At 34.6% G+C, this 21425-nt stretch overlaps 1 protein-coding gene across 7 annotated transcripts in view; it reads left to right on the top strand.

Moving 5' to 3' along the window:
* LOC136029026 (uncharacterized) overlaps positions 1 to 14748 on the top strand; it is a 113841-nt gene extending 99093 nt beyond the window's left edge. For 6 of the 7 annotated variants that reach the window (XM_065707053.1, XM_065707052.1, XM_065707049.1 and 3 more), the window contains 3 exons: positions 3024 to 4132; positions 13697 to 13888; positions 14526 to 14748. In XM_065707053.1, coding sequence (XP_065563125.1) covers positions 3030 to 4132; positions 13697 to 13888; positions 14526 to 14661 — 1431 coding nt within the window. In that variant the 5' untranslated portion in view covers positions 3024 to 3029 and the 3' untranslated portion in view covers positions 14662 to 14748. Of the gene's footprint in view, positions 1 to 3023; positions 4133 to 6856; positions 6959 to 13696; positions 13889 to 14525 lie in introns of all 7 variants that reach the window. The other variant, XM_065707054.1, reaches the window with a different exon arrangement.
* The last annotated feature ends 6677 nt before the right edge of the window (positions 14749 to 21425 follow it).

Below are 21425 nucleotides of genomic sequence, written 5' to 3'. Positions count from 1 at the left end.
CTGGCTTAATTAATGTCATAAAGAGAAAACGTTTAGAATGATATTTTGTTTTCACTAAAGCACAGATAACGCTCTGGTGTCTAGAGAATTTAGGGAGCGGGAAACCTGCTCTTGTCAGTGGCAATTTATGTTAGTTTTGATTTGGCTCGGTTAATCATTTTAAATTTTGTTCGTTTTGGGTTTAATCTAGTCATTGATAAAAACAAATTTGATTAAATTTCAAATTATTAAATTATCTGATATTCGCTCGTCTTTGGTCTTCATATAGCTTTAAGCTACTGAAAAGGACTAATACATATACTCAGACTGATTGTTTAATATACAATAATGTTAATTCTTAGAAGTCTCAGCAATTTATTATTTATTTATGTTATAAAAAAGAAAAAGTTCAAAATATATTTTATTTTTGATGAAGCACAAACGATACTTCGGTCTTTAGAAGATTTTTGTGTGTTATCACTATTCCTGTTTGTGGCAATTTCTTTTGTTTTAAGTTTGACTTGACTGCTTATTTTAATTTCCGCTCTTTTTTGGGTCTTATTAATCCTCTGATAGTAGTTTTTGCCCGTTTTAATATAAAATCATTATTTTGTTTTATTTTTGCTCGTCTTTAGTTTTAGTGTAGCTTTAGGTTCCTTAAAAGAACTAAAGAAAATACACAAGATGATTGATTAATATTCCTGGAAGTTTCAGCAATTTTCTCCTATGAATGTTATAAAAGAGGAAATATTTAAAATATATTTTGTATTCACTGAAGCGCAAGTGACTCTCTGTCCTTGAAAATACTTAGGGGTTTTTGCCTTGCTGCTGTTCTTGGTAATTTCTGTTCTTTTTTAGTTTGACTTGTTTATTCATTTTAATTTCTTTTCGTTTTGGGTCTCGTTTACTCGTTGATAGTAATTTTGTCCGTTATGAGTTTGAATTATTATAGGATTTTATTTTTACTAGTCTTTGCTTTAATGTAGTTTTTATTTTTCTCTGAAAAATATTTTTTGGAAAATCTTTAGTTTAATTTCTATTCATTTTAATTGACATTTGATTCTTAATTCACATAGTTTCTCTTATAGGTGAGTGATAGCCGTAACTAGTATATTCACTTACGCTTTTCAAATAGCAATAATTAATGTTATTTTGAAAAAAAGTATAACAAATTTAAGTCTGTGAAACTGATTTAAAAAAAGTCTTTGTGTGGATGGCGAAGTGGAATGCTATTCAGATGAATTAGAAATCTGCATATTTTTCGGCTTCTAATGGTTTGAAGCCATTTTGACCCTTAACCTTTTAAACCCTATAATTAAGCGTATATTCAAATAGCTAATTTTTACGTGTTTTTTACAGTTCCCTTAGCAGCTCCTTCCCTCTGAAATAATGACCCCACTCCCCCAATAAAAATCCTAGATACGTCCTTGCCTTGAATATTCATGAATATGTATTGATCTACCACTTTATTATTCTTTATTTTGTTTTGACTGCTTTTTTGCTTAAATAATTGTTTTTTCGAGGTTATTTACCAAAAAAAATACGTTTCCCTGTTGAAGAAGAAGGAATAAGACGTCAGTAACTTATCAAACCAAAATTTTTTTGTCAATAGAGGGTCCCTTGGTCCTGAAAATTTGATTGAGGTATCTACATGACCTGAAATTCTAAAGTAAATCAGCGTCAAAGAAAAAAAAAACCGAATGTTTCGCGCTATGAATCTGCAGTATCTCATTTGTGTTCCAAAATTTATTTTGGAAATTTATTAAGTTCCCTTTGATCTGTTCTACCAACACTAAATGTTTCATGTCGATTAAAGGAAAATAAGGATTGTCGCATTTTTTGTAATCCATATTTCTAAGTAGTTTTCCCTTGGTAAGCTTTTGACTCTATTGCTAGAATTGTTGCCATTCAGTACAAAGTTACAGAAAATGGCCATTCGCCATAGCTTGATCTCATTTTTTACTTACTCATTTGTTCTCATTTCTTACTTTAAATTTCAAATTACTGTTCAAAAGATCCCACCTGGTTATCTGAAGAAAAAAGGTTCGATGCAATCACTCTTGTACATTCTCTTGGAAGTTATAACCATTCTAGATTTCATGATTAGATTTTCCAAAAGATCTTGCTGCTTGTTTGGGGTCCTCCCCCTTTTCTGAAAAAAATTACAATTTTTCTACGCTAGTACATTTTGGCAGATAAATAACAAATTAATAATTTGGCATAGTTGAAATTGATATAACAAACATGGTGTGTTTATTGCTATAAAAACTAAGTTGTTTTGAATTTTTGTTTTATTGAGGGTCATTCTTGACTTGCCTGTTCATGATCATGTGAGTAAGCAAGTACGACGAGACTAGACCCTTAGGGTCAAAACCGGCGGTGTTGATCTCTGTTTCGTGGCCCTTTATCCAGGAAGTGTAATGGGGGATGGGGCCAGCCATCTTGGAGCTTACATTCCCGAAATTTCTCCAGGTACCCATTTAGAGCTTTAGTTCATGAACTAAATGGTTTCGTTGGTCATGAATCCATTTAGTTCATGATCATGGGATGGACCATGATGCTTTTTTGGTCTTGCTGTCGTACAAACATTCTATTCGAATGCCCTTTGACAAGCAGGCTATTTGCGGCAAGTTATTCAACCATTCTCCCTGAAAAGCTTAATTAAGAATATATCTATTCTTTACTTTCTCCAACTAGTACAAATATTCTAGGGTATTTGGTCTATTACCTCTCCCCCTCTCCCCAAACAGAATTAGAATTTAGTCATTATTCACATAATTTCTTATATTTCGTTATAGTTAGTATACCTGCTGTGTCTTTTCGAAGTTGTGCCACCCCCCAATGTCATCTGCATCCCTCCAAATTACCCAAATCCTGAATACACTACGTGTTGGATTTCACCCTATCACAATGATATCTAACTTCATGCTTGATTCCCCCATTTCATCTAAGACACAGATTATGTTTATTAGTAGGTTAAGATTGATTTACTTTACTTAAATGAAAGATTTTTACCCATTTTTTATACAGGAACTTTTTTTCAGTTTACAATGTGGAGGATGCATGCAGCATATATCCTATTCTTTTATGTTGGATATGTAACTGCTGCCCAGGGACGACAGCTTTCAATTTGGAATTTACTGTCAAAGATCACTCAACCTCAGACAGAGAGCAATGATATCTACGATTACAGCGATCAGGAGGTCACAAACTCTCAACTCTCAAGTCGAGCTGGGATAAGCAAGGATAATGTTCATGCTTATCAGCCTGATTATGAACGAACAAATGAATATGCAGATGGGAGTGGCTACAGCAATTATGATACAGCTGGTCATGGGTACGACAACTCGTATTTAAAAATTAAAAACAATAGAAAAACTGTTAAAGATGATTTCTCCTCCCCTTCTTCAGCGTATGCTATGAAATCTGCTCATGAAAAGCCTTTTCGTCCCTCACCTATTCTTTTATCGGGTTCAAAGTTATTTCATTTCGATGCCAGGTCTCCGAAATTAAATAAAGTAAAAGAAAATTCTCATCCTTCTCCTGTTGTTGTTGAATCCCCATATAATTCTCATGAACGTCCAAGTTTTTATTTCCAGCCTCCAAAAACTGACAAAATGGGTCCACCCGTTTCATTTTCAGTGGTTCCAAATCGAAATTTCACTACTAGAGAATCACCTGGCAATGGGAAAGAAATTTTGCATGCCTTAAATTCATTTGACAGTCAGTCCCATAAGTCTAATCGACTAGACTATGCTCCAATCGATACATATGGCACTTATGGTTCCAACTACGGCTCAAGCTATGGCTCGTTGGGTAGTACAAATGGATACTATTCTGGGTATCCTTCTAGCTATGGTGGTTATGGCTCAAATAGGCCTTACAGTAGCTATAGACCTTATTCCAGATATTCACGAGGCGGCGGGGGCTATGGGTATCCTTCTCATGGATATGGTTATAATAGCTATCCAGATTATGGATATTATGATGACGACTTCGCATATACAGACGCTATTGAATATTTTATGACACCTTTTAAACTTCTTTGGAAGGTTTCTACTAAACCATGGAAAGATGCATGGGGATATTTATTCCCGGAGTTTGAAAGCTGGAAGCATCATAAATTTGGACATAAGAAACATCAATATTATGCGTAAGAAGACATTATTTATATGTCTGTGCAGCACAGAAACTAACATTTTGTTAACCCAAATTAAAACATAGGTACCCTGTGGGAAAAAAATTTATAGAAATTACAACCTTTCTTCATTGCTAGCGAGAAAAATCTTTCAGGATTTTTTTTTCATTTGGGAAAAACTTTAAAGCTCATTTAAGTTATAACCATGCTGGCAAAACCACTTGGTGTTTCACGTAATTTAAGTTTTGATTCCAGGTGCTCCATTTGAAATTTATAGGCTTTGCACTTATTATAGGCTTTGCACTTCTAATTTTACCATTGTGTTTCTTGCATGCTTTTCTGCACCTGCACTATGCAACAATTGATTATTTCGTTCCAAGATCCTAAGGCCATATTTCAACTACTAGAACATAAAAATCATGCTCAAATAGAATTGTTGAGAAAATTTATTAAGTGCTTTAATTTAAAAAAAAATGAATTTGTTTAAATGACTTTATGATCATCTATATTCATATTACAACTTAAAAAGAGAATCGCGTAGTTTTCTTTTCCCAGAGATGGTTCGGTTTTGGTAGATATGACGCACAATTCAGATTTGGATATTTTTGGAGGGTTTATTCAATGAAACACGAAATATGCCTTGTTGCTAGTGAGTTATATGCGAAATAATTAACGTAAAAATAATGTTTCCGAACACCTAAAGAAAAAGGCATTAAACAAGTGACAGGGAGAATCACATCAAAGTACAAACGAATATGTTGCGAAGTGAAATCTGCGGCTAAAAGGCCAGTAAAAATTACAGGGGATGATATAACGATGATATCAATGTGGAATTGAATTACTATGGAAATGAATTCGCCCCAAAATTTCTTAATTCAACTGAAATTTCCTATTTGCCACCCTTTGACGTAAAACCAAACCAAACGCCACTATATGTTTGCAACTGCTACTACTTCTACTGCTACAACAAATACTACTACTAAGACTGAAGGTGTTATGGAGAAATTTTCAGAAAATATTAAGGGGGATGTTAAAAAGACACTATGTACATGCAGGTTGTCAAAACAACGTATAAGCAAAATCTTAGGAAAGGTGAAAACATTAAGTGGAAATTTTCAGAGCATGTTGAAGGGGATGTTGAACTAGTAAAAACGTAATACTTGCGCTATGCCACTGCTAATCGCAGCAGTAGTGCTACTATTGCTATTGTTATTAATAATAGCATTAATATGGCTAATGGTATTACTGTGGAACTTTCAGGGATTTCCCTAACAAACTCTTCCTCGGCAATTTCCATCCGTCTAAAATTCTCATTCCCAAAAAATTGCAATGAACAATTCAATCCTCACTTAAAATTGCCACCGTAAAGATTTCCCTCATCCATTCCAGAAATCCTCCCTTCCCTAGAATTTTTGAAGGAGCCCTCCCTCTTAATGAGAGATTTTCCCTCATGAAATATTACTCCCCCCCCTTTCAAAAAAGCCTTTCGAGACTATTTCAACCCCACATAAAGTTTCCACTGCACACTTCCCACGGAACATCTCAATATGTAATATTTAGTAACCAAAGAGATGGTAAGATAAATAGTAAAATTCTGTGTATGAAGTATGTGTCTGTCTATGAATTCGTGTATTAAATTCTTCTGAGTAAGATTTTCCCGGAAAACATCCTGGAAATTTCCCTCCCAATGGAAAATTCTCCTGCGGAAAATCTTTTCCCATAAAAAAAAACTCTCCGAAAAATGCCGATATTTCTCGAGAATTGATATTTACAATAAGCCTATTTACACTAGGCAATTTTCATTTACCCTTTCCTTAGGGGTTGGGGGGGGGCTTTGTCGTCACTAGAGACATACTTATTAGAACCTTCAACTATGTTGAAAAAAAAGATATCTCACAATTTTTATCGAATTTCTTTGAAGAAAAAGTTGGCGTGGAAAAGGGGCTAGTTGTCCGCCAGTCTTTTTGTCACTAAAGAAGGGACTAAAGCATTTAATTGCCGTTTTAATAAGCCCTCTCCTGATCTTTTAGTAGAATTTGTTCAGCATAACTAATCTAGATAAGAAAAAATAATAATAATAAAGATACATATGTCATTTCTTGGGGCAAAAATTTCAAAGTTTTCTGTTTTTCCAGGATTAAGCGACTCTTAATCCTATTGTATCTACAAACGGTATAAACTTAATTTAATGGCTGTATTGACCATTTATGAAGCACTTGGCTGTGGATTTGTGAACCTTGGTATAACCCCTTATATGTAGTTCTTCACGAAGCCTGAGGGCTGAAAATATTTAAGTCGTTCCCTTTGTAGATTTTACTGGAGAAAAGGGAGCAGACAAATTGTAATTTCCAAGATGAGATACTATCTATTTAGAAGTAACAATGAATTTAACTGTTCCTCTTGGAATTCCCGGTAAAAGAGTTACAATTTCATGTATTTCAGGAAAACAGGAAGGTATATTCTGGAATTCCTGACAAAACAATCACAAATTCCATTTGAATCACAATTTCTTATCTGCATTCACCTCATTTGGGTACCTGTTCTCACTGTAATTTCAGAGCTCTTTTATAAAGTCCTAACTTAACCTTATTTTTTCATTTTTTGGGGGGGGGAGTAGAGACCTCAAGTCCTTAGGATTTAACTCTACATCTAGCAGGTATTTGAAGTGTACGCACCAGCGCCTGTAATTGTCTTTGATTTGATGCTTTAAATATAATATACGTTTATGTTTTATTGCAGGGATGGCAAGGTGGGTCATTTTATGAGCGCACTAGCTGCATTTTTACCTGTTGGTTTTTTTCTAGCTGCTACTATTCCTAACATTATCACTGTGTCTGCAACGTAAGTTCACTTTGTGTTTTATGTACCTAACAATCAGTTGTATTGCTACAAACCTTTGCGCTAATTCAGGTCTTATTTCCGTATCAAGAATTTTCTCCTTCGCGAGTTTTTCCGTTTTCAAAATTGTTTGTTGACGAAGAAAATTTATTTTTTATTTGACCCAGGTTGAACTAAACAAGTAGCACAAATACTTATTTGAGTAGCAAGATTTGCAAAGGTAAGCCTATTAGCTAAATTACACTAACGTCACTCACTTGCTTATAACTTTTGTACATTTCAATTATTAATTGCACAAAAAATTTATGTATTTTTCTTCTTTTAAGCTTTTAAGGATTTTAAATATATTTCTTAGTTAGTTCAATGCTATAATACAAGACATCAAGCAAATTCGTTTCTAAATATTGTGTCTATGGGGTTGATCTAGGTTAGCTTTATTATGCGTTTGTTTTTTGTCGTTAGCGATTATGCTGCTGAGTGTGTTTAATTTTAAGCTACTGCCATTTTCTATCTTTAATTTTACTATATCATTGATTTTTAGCTTAAACAAACAAGGACAGTCTAAATGAATCTAATTGTTTGAATTAGCTAAGTAAATACTTAACCCTGGAAAATTAGGATAAACAAAAAATACAATTTTTAATAAGTCTGACCTCCCAAAATATTTACGGAGAAATAAATCTTCAAATAGGGACAAATCTATTTATTAGACAGTGAAAACAGATACGAAGTTCTGGATATTTCGATGACATATACAGCAGTCGTCATCAGCAGAAACCCTCATCAGCATGACGATAGTTTTATATGTTGTGAACCTCCACACAGTAAGTTAAAAAAACAAATCTTGGACGCATGGATATTTTACTTAACTGCTGTTGACTTCATAAAATCTTAAGGAAAAGTTTTGTCTTCAATTTGTCCACATGCTCTGCCACTAAGTAATGGCAGTGTAAGTAACTAGTCATGAACTATAGTTGACTGCGCTCTAGTCAAGTTAACTACCATACCGTAGCAGAAAAAAATGGCCAACATGCACTTTGAACACAATCTTAGTCGCGCAAATAATATCTTCCTCTTCCCCTACGGGGTTTTCTTCTTCCTTCCTTTTCTTGGAAATCTCTTTCCTATTTCTGTATGAAACGAGCGGCTTTCTGGGCACATTCCAAGAAAGGGGATAGCTACTTGCATGCCGAATGCACGGCTCTGAGTACTTTTAAGAATAAGAGTGAAATAAGTGTATTAGTGAAGAAGAATAAATACGAATGAGACAAGAATTTCGAGAGAAGAGTGCTTTAGATTATATGAATCAGAGGTGAGGCCATAGCGCTACCTATAGTAATATCCGTAAGGCTTCAATGTATTATTATCTATTTTTTCCCCAGAGGCACTTCACATGGAAGAGGTGGTCGTGTAAACTTCGAAGATGGCTCATTCAAGCCATCCTCCTCCCCCCTCCCCACATCCTCTTTTCTCAAAAGGTGTCCAATAAAAATTTTGAGATAGTCTTTTTTTTCAAAATAGTCCACATATCATGAAACAATACTTTCAGGGTTGATAAAAAAATCCAGAGCCCGGTGGTAAGGATTATAACTTATGCTCAAGGGGTGATAAGGCTTATAAGGCTTTTATGGAATGGGTTTTTATAAGCTTATGGAAGAGGCTCATTTGATTGGAAAATGAAATTTCTAGTACCCTTTTTAAACGTCAAAAGTAATCAGAGGACAACTAGCCCCCCGCCACAGTCTATTTTCCTAAATACATTCCATAGAAATTTTGAGATAACCCCTTTGTTCAAAATAGTACGGAGGACAGATAACAACTACTATGGGGTCGACATAGCCCTCCAGAGCCTGGGGGTAATTTTTGTAAGCTATACCCCGTGGACATAAAAGATTTTTATGGAAGGGGTGGTCGTATAAACTTTCCCACTCATAGGTGATCTCACAAACACACTCAAACTCATTCACTCACACTCAACGACTCCTTCACACTCAGTCACTCACAGTCAAACTCAATCACTCACTCCTTCACACTCAATCACTCACTCATTCCACACTCACGCCCAGGTGGAAGAAGTAGTCGTATAAATTTCGGAGGGGGCTCATTTGATTAAAAAGCGGAATTTCTAGTAACTTTTTAAAGATTCACAATGATCTAAGGGCAACTATTCACCCCGCCCTCTTTACCCCAAATGCATCCGAAAAAATTGAGACAGCCATCTTGTTCAAAATAGTCCGAAGATCGTATAACAATAGCTGCACGGTTGCAACCCCCTCCCCCCCAATGGAACCCAGGGACTTGGGTTTTAAGTTATGCCCTGGGGACATATAAGATTTTTGTGGAAGAGATGATCATGTAAACTTTAGAGGAGGCTCATTTGATTGGAAATTAGAAGTTCTAGTTCATTTTTTAAGATTCAAAATTTACCGAAGGGCAACTAGCCCCTCCTGCTCCCTTTTTTCCCGAAAGGTATTCGATTGAAGTTTTAAGACACCCTTTTTTCAAAATACACCAAAGATCATATAGTAATGCATTTGGGGTTGACACAACCCCCCAGAGCCCGGGAATAAAAACTGTAAGTTATGCCCGAAAGGCATGTAAGGTTTTAATGGAAAGTGTGGTCATATAAAATTTGGAGAAGGCTCTTTTGATTGGAAATTCCAAATTCTAGTGCTATTTTTAAGCTTCATAAGTGATTGAAGGGCGACTATCCCCCCCCCCCACACCTTTTTCCCCAAAATATACTTGATCAAAATTCTGAGATAGCCATTTTGTTCAAAGCAGTACATAGATCCGATTACAATTGCTGCAGGGCCAACACAGCCCCCCCCCCCCAGAGTCCGTGAATAATTGTTCTAAGTTTTACCCCAAGGGTATATATATATATATGGTTTTTATGGAAGGGTGGTCGTATAAACTTCCACACTCACAGGGGGTTCGCAAACACACGAACTAACTCACTCCCCCACACTTGCACTCATAATCATGCTCAGGTGGAACAAGTGGCCTTATAAGCTCATCCGACTAAAAATCAGAAGATCAGAGCCTATTTTAAGATGCAAAGGGATTAGGGGCAACGAGTCCCCAACGACCTCTTTGCCCAAAATACATCCGATCAGAATTTATTCGATAGCCCTCTTGTTAAAAATGGTAAAAATAAGATCGCGTAACAATGCTTTCAGAGTTGAAATAACCCCTCCCCCTAGCCCGGAGCTAGCGTTTCAAACTAAAGTCTAGGGCATATAAGGTTTTAAACAGAAGTGGTGGTTGTATAAGTTTTGGAGGAGGCTGATTTTATTGGAGATTGACAGTTTTAGTTCTCTTTTTAAGAGTCAAAAGTAATTGGAGGGCAACTAGCCCCCTTGCGCCATCTTTTTCCCAAATACACTTGATGGATGCTTTGAGGTAATCATTTTCTTCAAAATAGTTCAAATATCGTAGAACAGTGCATTCGGGATTCTATATGGAAGGGGTGTTCGTATAACTTGAAAATGGCAAATGGAAAGTTCTAGTGCCATTTTAAAGAGTCAAAAGCGACTAGAGGGCAACTTGTCCCTCCTCGCTTATGCCCTTTTTCCCAAAATGGATTATATTAACAAAAACAAATTTTGCGAATCAAAAAGGAACAGAAATTAATTGAACAGAGCTTTCTGGAAAAGAAGTTTTTCAAAGAAAAGTAAAAAAAAAATATATTCCACTTTTTTCCTCGAGGTACTTCTCTGGGAATGAGACAAATGGTGTAAAACTCTACCCCCTAAAATATTGGCTATAGTTAACAAAATACCGGCCAGTCAAAAACGAGCGAAAATTAATTAAAAAAACTTTCCGAAAAAGAATTTTTTCAAAGAAAATTAAAAGCCTTAGTAAACGTAAGATCAGCAGAAATAAATTCTTATAATAATTCAAACTCAAAATGACCAGATATTACTATTAAAAAATAAATGAAACCTAAAACGAAGAAAAATTAAATAAACAAACATAGCAATCAAACAAACAATAGGTGCTAATATAAATCAAAAAATAAATATTAACATGAGTGAAAAAAGGAATGTGCAAATCAAGCTTAAAACGAATAAAAATTACCACAAACAAGAGTTTGGCTAATGCCCCTTCCCTAACTGTAAAAGTCATAAGGTCTACTCCGTCATTTTTGTTTTACTGAAAAAGTGCTGTATTACAAATATTTTCTTTGTTGAAAATTGAAAACAAAAATAAAAATTACTAAGAAATAACATCTTGAACTGCTGAGCTTTCAGCAATTTATTTTGTTATTTATCAAATATTCAGGCTCATTAGTTCTTTTTAAGTACCATCCAAGACTGCTTTCAAGCGAACTACATTACAAATATTTTCTTTTATGCAAGTATTTGTACAAAATCATTGAAAATAAAATTTATCATTTGATTATGTCATAACAGCATACAAATTCCCTTTAGGTTTTAAATCATATGCCTAAATTCATAATTAAAACTAACAACCAAATGAGCTATAAAATATACAAGAAATGCAATATCTTAATTTTTTATAAGCATACTAGCTGTTGGGGTGGCACTTCGCGCAAACCCCCAAACCCCCCCCCCCCTGCGCGCGTAAGTCGTTACGCGCCATATTAGTTACGCGCCATTGTAGATGTGTCCCTGTGTCCCACCTGTGATATATATATATATATATATATATATATATATATATATATATATATATATATATATATATATATATATATACATATATATATGTTTTTAACTACGTAAAACATGCGAATATACAACATTCTTCGCTGTCCCATTGTCTCTGCATATAAATAGATTGTCAGGTTTACTGACTCTTGAACATGCAACATATAATTGTCCATGGGAAAAACAATCTGTATTCAGATCTATGCCTCATTATTCTAATGATGTGTCCCTGTGTCCCGGTCGTCATTTGTGTCCCGGTGTCCCAGTTTGTAATTTTTCTTTGAGTGTCCCGGTCGTCATTTATATTCCCTGTGTCCCGGTGTCCCGGTCGTCATTTGTGTCCCGGTTTCCCGGTCTGTAATTTCTATTCGAACAATCCCTGTGTCCCGGTCGTCATTTATATATCCCGCCTGTGCCCCCGGCGTCCCCGTTGTAGTTGTGTCCCTGTGTCCCGGTCGTCCTTTATATTCCCTGTGTCCCGGTCGTCATTTTTGTCCCGGTATGTAATTTCATCAGTTGACAAACATGACGTCAGTTGACAAACAACTTCATGACGCATGCAGCTCAATCCTTATAATGACGTCAGTCGACAAACATGACGTCAGTCGACACACAAACATGACGTCACTCGACACACACACACACACAGACAACTTATTTATATATATAGATTGGTAAGCCCCTAAACTAAATTTCTACCCTATATATTCATAATTTACTCTTTTCTGTCATTTTGATAATAAAAGCCCATCCAAAACAAATTTTAGGGCTCCTGGCTGATAAGGTAAGATTTTATTTCTCTAAAATAGCTATCGCACGCCCAGTTGGGCCAAATTTGTACTTTAAAATAGTGCATAAAGTTTGCAGAATATTATCAGCTTGAGAGCAGACATTGAAAAGGTTTGTTTCGTTTTCCATTGCCTTTCTGTGTCCCCGCTTTTCCATTTCCAAGAAGAACGGTTGTGTCCAACAGTTTTTGATTTCTTTTATTAAGTCTTATTTTCAACTTTGACCAACTTAACCTACTTCTTTTTAAACGGTTAGAAATACAGAAAAAAAGACGACTGGGGCTGGGGCATGGCAAAGATTACAATTATGATATCGGTAAGCAGCTGCATCCTCTGCATTCAAACAATTTGATTGGAAGTTTTTTATTTCGCTAGAACTTTTTCTGTCCTCATTTCGTTGAAAAGTGAAAAGAAATTGATTTTAGCTAAAGATTGGCAAAAAAGGGATTTACCCGTCACTTGAGTAAAAGAGCGAACTAGGTAAAAAAAAGACAAAAGACTGACAGTTGGCAACTAAGCTCAACTGCAAGAAGTATTGTGTCTTGGTAGCAACAATTTAGCCAAAGCATGGACCTTTATGAACGACAATGTAGAATAACGTACCAAGCTTTTTAGGGCGCAAAATTAATGGAAAAACACAGTTTTCCCTTGCACGTCTGAATTTGCAAATGCTAACATTCTCTATTCTTACAGGTATTGTCTGTGATACTATTGCTGTTATTTAATAACAACATGTTAATTTAATTGTCAGTATTAGCAAAAGCCGATAGACTAGTGGTTTGTTGATACAAAATGATGTAATAAAATAAATCAGCAGAAGCTAAAACAGACAAAAAGTATGCCAAAACTGTACAAAATACAAAAGAAGAAATTTATGGGATTTATTTCGTATTTTCAAGTCTCCTCTTACAAAGACACTTACAATAATGTTGACCTTTTTTTAGCACTCCTTTGCGTGTTTTTCTTGATGGTAGTCGTCATCAGCAGAATTAATTTAACTGAAATTAGAAGTTTAGACATTTTGTCTTAATGAGAGTATGATTGTACTAAAAGGGTTAAGATGATACCCAGTTCTGCTAAAACTAGGAAAAAAACAAATATAACAAAGGTAGCTTAAAACTTTAAAAAACATCTAAAAAAGATAGAAATTATTGTTTGGTTGGCTGTATATATAATTTACCAAATTTCTGCTCTACATTGATCTATTTATTATTTTGGTCCATAACCTTCAATTTAAAAATTTCAAGAGCCAAGTTTTAATATATCCTTCTTTAAAGAGGTCGCAAGAGGAGAAACGCCGATACCAGTGAAGCTACAGGGAGCCCCCTCCTTAATTTGATTTACGAAAGTGGACTTGAAAGTATTGTAGACCCAGAATGCCAGAAGAAGTATTTTTGTGATGTTTTTAGTACTTCTTCAAAGCCAGAGGCGAATGACCTGTACAAGTCACTGTGGTATTTTGCCAATTTGTAAGTAGTCTTATATATATATACAGGGTGCTCAAAATTTGAATATCAAATTTTAATTTATTATTAATTAAAAATTAATGATAAATTAAATAATTTAAACTAAAATTTAAATTATCATTCATCAACATTAAAATTCCTCTTAGTTATCATTGATAATTTGCTGTGTTTACCATTCTCTCTGAATATCTTTTTTTTTATTAATCTTTACACTAAATTCAAATATGAAAAATGCTAAGAAAGCAAAAACAGAAAAATCAAACCAATTCTAACTTTCAAAATATTTGTAGTTTAAATCCTCTGTTCTATAAACATAGCTGTTAAACTTTGCTGAATCTTAAAAATCGATTTTGAGATTTATTTAAAATTACCTGTTTCTATTATGTTGTATCTTTAAAATTAGGTTTTCTGCATCCGTTTTGATGCTTAGATATTTTATTTGTGTTCTTTAAAAGCAAATTTGTAAAATCCATATATTTTTTCATAAAATAATGTCAAAATTTTGGTTTGTCAACATTGTTACTAGTCAGATATTGTGTATCCTAGAGTTTATGCACATGGTTCGCTGCAATATTTACTAAAAGAAACCAAGCATTGGCAATTCTAGTGCAAAGAAAATATTAATCTTTACTTGTTTCAGATTCCCTGAGGCGGTTTCAGATTATCTTGGAATTGACTCTCTTCAAACGTTGTTGAAAAATGCCCAAAATGGAATGTGTAGTTTATACAATTGCAAGAAGAAGCAATGGAAAAAGTCAAAGCCCAACAATAGCTGAAGTTTGATGACACAGTGTTTTATAATAATTGTTAATTTAATATTTTAATTTATTAAAACTCCTATTAAAATCCTTAGATACTTTAAAGCTTGTTTTCTATGACTTCTATTCTCATTTCCAAGTCCACTTTGAACAGAAATCTTATCCCCTAAGTTTGTTTTGAATTAAGAAAGAATTAATGCTACATGGACACTTATAAGCTTTAACTAAAAATTTTTTAACCTTATTTTAATGCATTTCTATATTGCAAACCTTGAGATATGTGTTTGTAAATGAATGACTCCGATGGGTATCATTTGTTTATATTAAGTGGCTCCAAGGAACCTGATATCTTGAAAAATTTACAAGTACTTTTGTAAAGTCCTTGCACTCTTCCTGAACGAACATTCAGAGCAGATCGGGTCTAAAAAAGACTGAAGTGAGTATAACAATGAAAAAGCTGACTCAAATTAAAAGAGGAAAAGGCTACTGGCCAAAAAATCTGAATAGTATATAACTATCAATTAAATAATATGAGCTTACTATGCAGAACTAAACCAAGGAAACCAATTTTCAATCTTACGTTGACCTACTACTTTTTATTGTTTTGCAATTTGCTTGTTAAATTGCCACCTTTTTGGAGTCCAGGGATGACAGTTTCGAAACCCCCCAATCTGTTTCTTCGGCTCGATTCTTTGACATTGGATGTGAAAACGTGATTTGTGAGATATTTATTTGAAATAACAAAAAAAATATATATTTTTCTGACTGGCACATTGGTCTTAAGAATACGGGTCGAAAAAAAAATCCTTCTTGATGCAATATGACAAACTTCACAGCAGATAAACCCATTTTTCTACGGAACACAACAATACAAAAAAACAACAACAAGGAATGTGTCTAATAGTCTATGATCCACGGCTGGCTATTATGAAAAACGAGCTGTTGGTGCAGATGAAAAATAACTGATGATGCTCCTCCCGAACATTGGGTGCACCGTTCTGAACCTACTTAAGACATGTGCGTTTCTGTCTATAAACGACATCAAGTCCCACCTCCTCTCCTCACATTGGTACCATTATGTATGCTAACAAGACCTCACCAAGGTGGCTAACCGAAATTTCAAGAAACAATTTTGTGCAATAAGTGTTTATTGCTTTGTATCCAGTACAAAGTAAGTATTTAACCTCATTTTAAGCATGGATGGTGTACTTCCTGCTTGACATATTGAAAAGTAGCCCAGGCGTTGAGGCTTCCTCTATTCCCCGGTTCTATTAGACCCTAAGAATCGTTCTACAATTGATCGAACAAACTGGCGTATTCAGTGCCCACAAAAGAGCTTATAATCTATAACTACTACTACTACTTACAACTCACCACAGCACCAGGCCACCTAAGGTCGACACAACTACGGACGCTCTTCCTACATCCCAATCTATTCAATACCTCACTCTTTGCAACCTCGCCGGAGGTTCCCATTTCACTTAAATCTTTCCTTACAACATTCTCCCACACCAACTCAGGAAGACTTGTTTTTCGGTTAGCCCTAGAGAGTTGGATCAAAAGGACAATCCTTAAGCTTTCCACTGGCAGGCTATCCGATAATTGTATGCAGGCCTGAATATTTGCATATTGGCTCTGCTACATCTTGCGATGGGCGAGTGACAGAAAATCTATTAAATATCAATTCATATGCGTCTAGAAGAGTTTGTTTTTGTGCTAAAACATTCTTCAACTTAGTTCAGGTCGACACACCTACGGACGCTCTTCCTACATCTTAATCTATGCAATACCTCACTCTTTGCAACCTCGCCGGATGTTCCCATTTCACTTAAACCTTTCCTTACAACATCCTCCCACACCAACTCAGGAAGACCTGTTTTTTCGGTTAGCCATAGAGAGTTGGCTCAAAAGGACAATCCTTAAGCTTTCCAGTGGCAGGCTATCCGATAATTGTGTGCAGGCCTAAATATTTGCATATTGGCTCTGCTACATCTTGCGAAGGGCGAGCGACAGAAAATCTCTTAAATATCAATTCATGTGCGTCTAGAAGAGTTTGTTTTTGTGCTAAAACATTCTTCAACTTAGTTCATTTTAAACAGGGGTTAGATTGTCGTACCGTGTCTGCCCTAACTGACCCCCACTTCCGTATATTTTTGAATTTGTTTTTCAACTAGAAAATTGCTGCAACAGTAGTTCATTAGCCTATAACTTTTTTGAAATAAATACTCTTCCCTGTATGGTTTCCCCATTTAGTTTCTTGTGAAAACTTTACTCTTGCTGTAGATTATGGCTTTATTTTGCAGTATCTTGTATTTTTTATGTAATTCATAATCGGTTATTCGTAGTTGTTTTCGTTTACTCCAAAATACAAAGTGATTGCTAGAGCAAACATTTGGTGAGTAAATGCCTCACATCCTAAATCTTTACAGATACGGTTTATTTTTATTCTTTTCTACTGTTTATACCTGTGATTCTTACGTGGGGTGAAGGCCTCACCGGTGGGGCATAGCAATAGTTTGGTGGGTGTAGTCAGGATGTGCATCCTTCGATTGACTACACATTGGAGCTTTAATTTTGACAATATATTTTTCGCCTGAATGTCGTCACATTCAAATTCATTTGCATATAGTATTGCAGTGACGTTATACATTGTATAAAAGGTGTTGTATTTAGCAAAATTTAAGTAACAAAATTTAAACAGCACGAGGTGGGCATCAGGATTTTAGTTATGCGTAGGTTGGGCATGGCTCAAAATCGGCTGGGAATCACTGGTTTATACCTAAATGATAAAGTAACGCATTTTTAAACTATAATCGGATATGCTTGAATTAACACAAGAAATTATCATTTAATTACTGATTTATTGTCTCAAGGGGGTTTAAGATGGGAAAAACTGTTTAATTTATAGATTAAATGAAAGTAATAAAAAAAAGAGAAAACCGGGATGTTAAATTGAATATGTCTTTGGTTAGTTTTGTGGACTCAGTCAATTTAACTCTTAAGTATAATCTAAAATGATGAATTTTTTTAGTTATAAACAACAAATTAAAATACGTGGTTAGAAAACTTGTAAATAGCTCTTTTTGCGGCAAGCATTCATTTCAGAATGTCTCACTCGATTAAGATGAAAAAGTAATAAGAAGTTTCATTGAACACACAAAGGCCTATAGTGTTTTATTTTCTATAGTTCCGTTTTCAGAATAAAGCCCAAACTGACAGCAAATATTGCTGACAAATGAAAAAAAGGCATTTCTAACCAATAACATGATATGTTTGAACAAACACAACAAATACTCATTTCATTACTGATTAATTTTCTCAAATAGGTTTGTCATGGGAAAAACTGTTTAATTTATAAATATAACGAAACCGATAAAATTAAAGGAAAAACAGGCTGTTAAAATGAATGTGTTCGTTCTTCTCGTTTCAGCCGTTTTGTCTCTAAAGCAAAATCTCAAGCTATGATTTTTTTTTTTTTTTTTTAGTTATACAAAACAAATTTTAAAATACACGGTTAGAAAGTTTTTAAATTGTTCTATTCAACATTACCATCAATTTCAGAATGTTTTACTTGATTAAGATGAAAAAATGATAAATATTTTATTTAACACGTATAATATTCTTAAAAAAATAATTTAAATGCTGTAAAACACGATAGTCTGAAACAGTTATAATCTGTTAATAGCCTGTAGTCTTTTTCTTAGAATTATGTATCAAGAAAAATCCCCCAAATGACCAGAAATGTTGACAAATGAAAAAATCAAAGCACTGTCTCCATTAAACATTTTGTGTCTCGTCACCATTCAAGAAGACCTCAAATGTGAACCTAGAAAGTCTCCAAAATCATTTACATCATCAATATTATCAACGAAATCATTTATAAAATAAAATCATTACAAATAAAATCAGCATAAAATATTATAAATAAAACCATTATAAATATAATCATTTATTATGGAACATAATAAATAAATGATACAACATTGAAGCCTTATGGCCATTAGTTTTATTATCTAAAACTTAGTAGTACCAAAAAATATGATAATTCCAACTCTATGAAGTTTGATCGTAGGCTATATTTTGATTTAAATAAATCCTATTTCTAATTTATATTCAAACGAATCAGAATTAACTTTAACAGAAACACTGTAGCCTAGCTGCTACAAAATAATTGACCATTAAACCATGCACAAGTAGTAGATGGAGCTATGGGACCTACACGCGCACATACACATATGCTGCTAGTGGTCATAGGGGAGTAGGAGCTAGTGGTCATAGGGGGTTAGACGGATCTGGCTGTGCATAGCTTTCTTGCGGTGGCCCTGTTTTCAAAAATCTCAGTGCACAACTAGTGCTGCATCGAGGAGATCCAAAATCAGCCATACCCTCTTTTCTTGATAATAAAACCTTTTATATTAACATCAGGCAGCAAGTGAAACTTATATCCCCTGCTTCAGGGGCGGGGGGTTCACCCGGAGGTATATGTATTTTCTATATGTATTATAAGAGTTATTTCAAAATTTTGATCGGTTCCATTTGAGGAGATAAGCTTAGGAGGGTGGCTGGTTGCCCAGCTACCACCTTTTATTCTTAAAAGGGAACGAGAAGTTTCAATTTCCCATTAAATATGTCTATTCCAACGTTTAGTAAACTAACCAAAAGCAATTCTATCCCAAATACTACTACTGCTACTACTACAATTACCACCACTACTACTACTACTACTGGGGTGAATGCCATTAAGGTCAAACTCTCACAGTTTTTTTAGGAAGATTTTGATTAAATCACAGCACATATATTCCTGTTGGTTGTCAAAATACCATATAAGCAATGAACTAAAAATTGTCGAGGGTATCCACCTGAAACATCTAGGGTATTACAAGAAGAGTGTTGAGCTAACTAAAAGGCCCAATATATACTTACTGCTTAAACTGGTACTGCTGCTACCACTATAACTGCTTCTAAATCTACTACAATTGCTAATACAAATACTACTATTACTACCATTACTATTCAAACTAAAAGTATTACCGCTAAACTTTCAAGAAATGATGAGGAGAATTTTGAAGTAAATCGAAACAATATGTGCTATTAGGTTATGAAAAAGGGCTGAACAGAAATTTCCCAGACACAGGCTAGAGCATTAAGTTGGAAATTCCAGTGCATGTTGACGGGTGTTAAACTAATTGGAAGCTACTATGTGAAAGCTACTTCCAATATTGCTACTGATAACACCACTGCAACTGCTAGTGTTGTTACTGCTGCTATTGAACTAAATTAAAATAGTTTAAGTGCATCCAGGTTGTCAAAATGGCTTAGGTGGGATTATCTTTGTACTGGAATAGAGTATAAAGTAGAAACTTACAGGGAATGTCCAAGTAACTTTAAAACTAAATCAAAGGCATAATGTACATATTGGTTGTCAGTAGGCCGTCTCAGCAACATCTCAAGAGCGGATGAGGACTATAGTTTTAATCTTTGACGGCTACTGCCATTACTGCTTCTGATGCAACTGTTGAACTAAATAAAAGGGCGTAATTACATTAAGGCCGTGAAAACAGCACAGATAGGATGTCCTGCGAACAGAATTATTTATTAAATTATATTTTTCAGAGATAGTTTAGGTAGCGGAAACCTAAATCAAAAGGTATGATATGTACAGGATGTCTTGTGAACAGAATTATTTATAAAATTATATTTTTCAGAGATAGTTTAGGTAGCGGAAACCTAAATCGAAAGGTATGATCTGTACATGATTGACAAAACGCCGCATATGCAATATCCCAGAAGCATCTAGGTGCGTTACGTACGGACTTCCAGAACATTTTCTTAGAATTGTTAAACTAAACCAAAATAGACTATTTGCATCCATGTTTTTCATATAAGTCTATTTTGATATCTTAGAAACATATAAAGGACTATAATTTTAAATCTTCACGGCTACTACTATTATTGCTTCTAATGCTGAAGCTTTGAAGCATGAAGAATTACAGCTTTTAGGGCATATCGGGGGGGAAGTTTAAGTAAATATAAATACTAAAATGGTATATATGTAACATATGTAGAATGGCTAAAGGTATTAATGCTTAATTTTTAAGAGATGCTGGGATGTATGTTGAACAAAATCAAACGCACTATATGCATAGATGTTGTCCAAAAGTCGTATTAGAAATGTCAGAATATCACTGGAACGACTGAGGGTATTAATTTGAACAGGGTACTGCAACTGCTACTATTACTTCTATTGCCGCTTCAGCAACTACTTAGCTGTGACAACTTGTGTTTGTGACTACTTGTGATTACGAAAGGTTGTAACAATAGCTCTAACTATATATGACTGTAACTGTAACTACTACTGAACTAAGCCAGTGTGTCCAGGTTGACAAAATAGAACAGATGCAATATCTTATAAATAAGATAGTGCCTTAACTTGAAACTTTCCGAGAAAGTTATAAGATATATGACTTTTCATAACCGTCACGGCTAAAGGTAATGTTTGACCTTTATCTGTTTAGATAATGTGAACTTTCATTACTTTCACAGCTAAAGATCATATCTGACATTATCTCACTTCCAAAACAGGCTGTTTGCATATGCACCATTTGCACAACATTGCATATGCGCCATTTTGTCAATCATTTACATATCATACCTTTTGATTTAGGTTTCCGCTACCTAAACTATCTTACCTGTGTCGAACTCCCGCTCAAAACCCGATGTCTGAAAACACAACTTTGCAAAAATTTCGTCAGTTTTGTTTACATCGTTTCAAATTTGACAGA

This window comes from Artemia franciscana, chromosome 7 (genome assembly GCF_032884065.1).
Source record: "Artemia franciscana chromosome 7, ASM3288406v1, whole genome shotgun sequence".
Classification (NCBI taxonomy): domain Eukaryota; kingdom Metazoa; phylum Arthropoda; class Branchiopoda; order Anostraca; family Artemiidae; genus Artemia; species Artemia franciscana.
The sequence above is the reverse complement of the archived record's forward strand: the minus strand, read 5'-3'. Positions and strand labels throughout refer to the sequence as shown.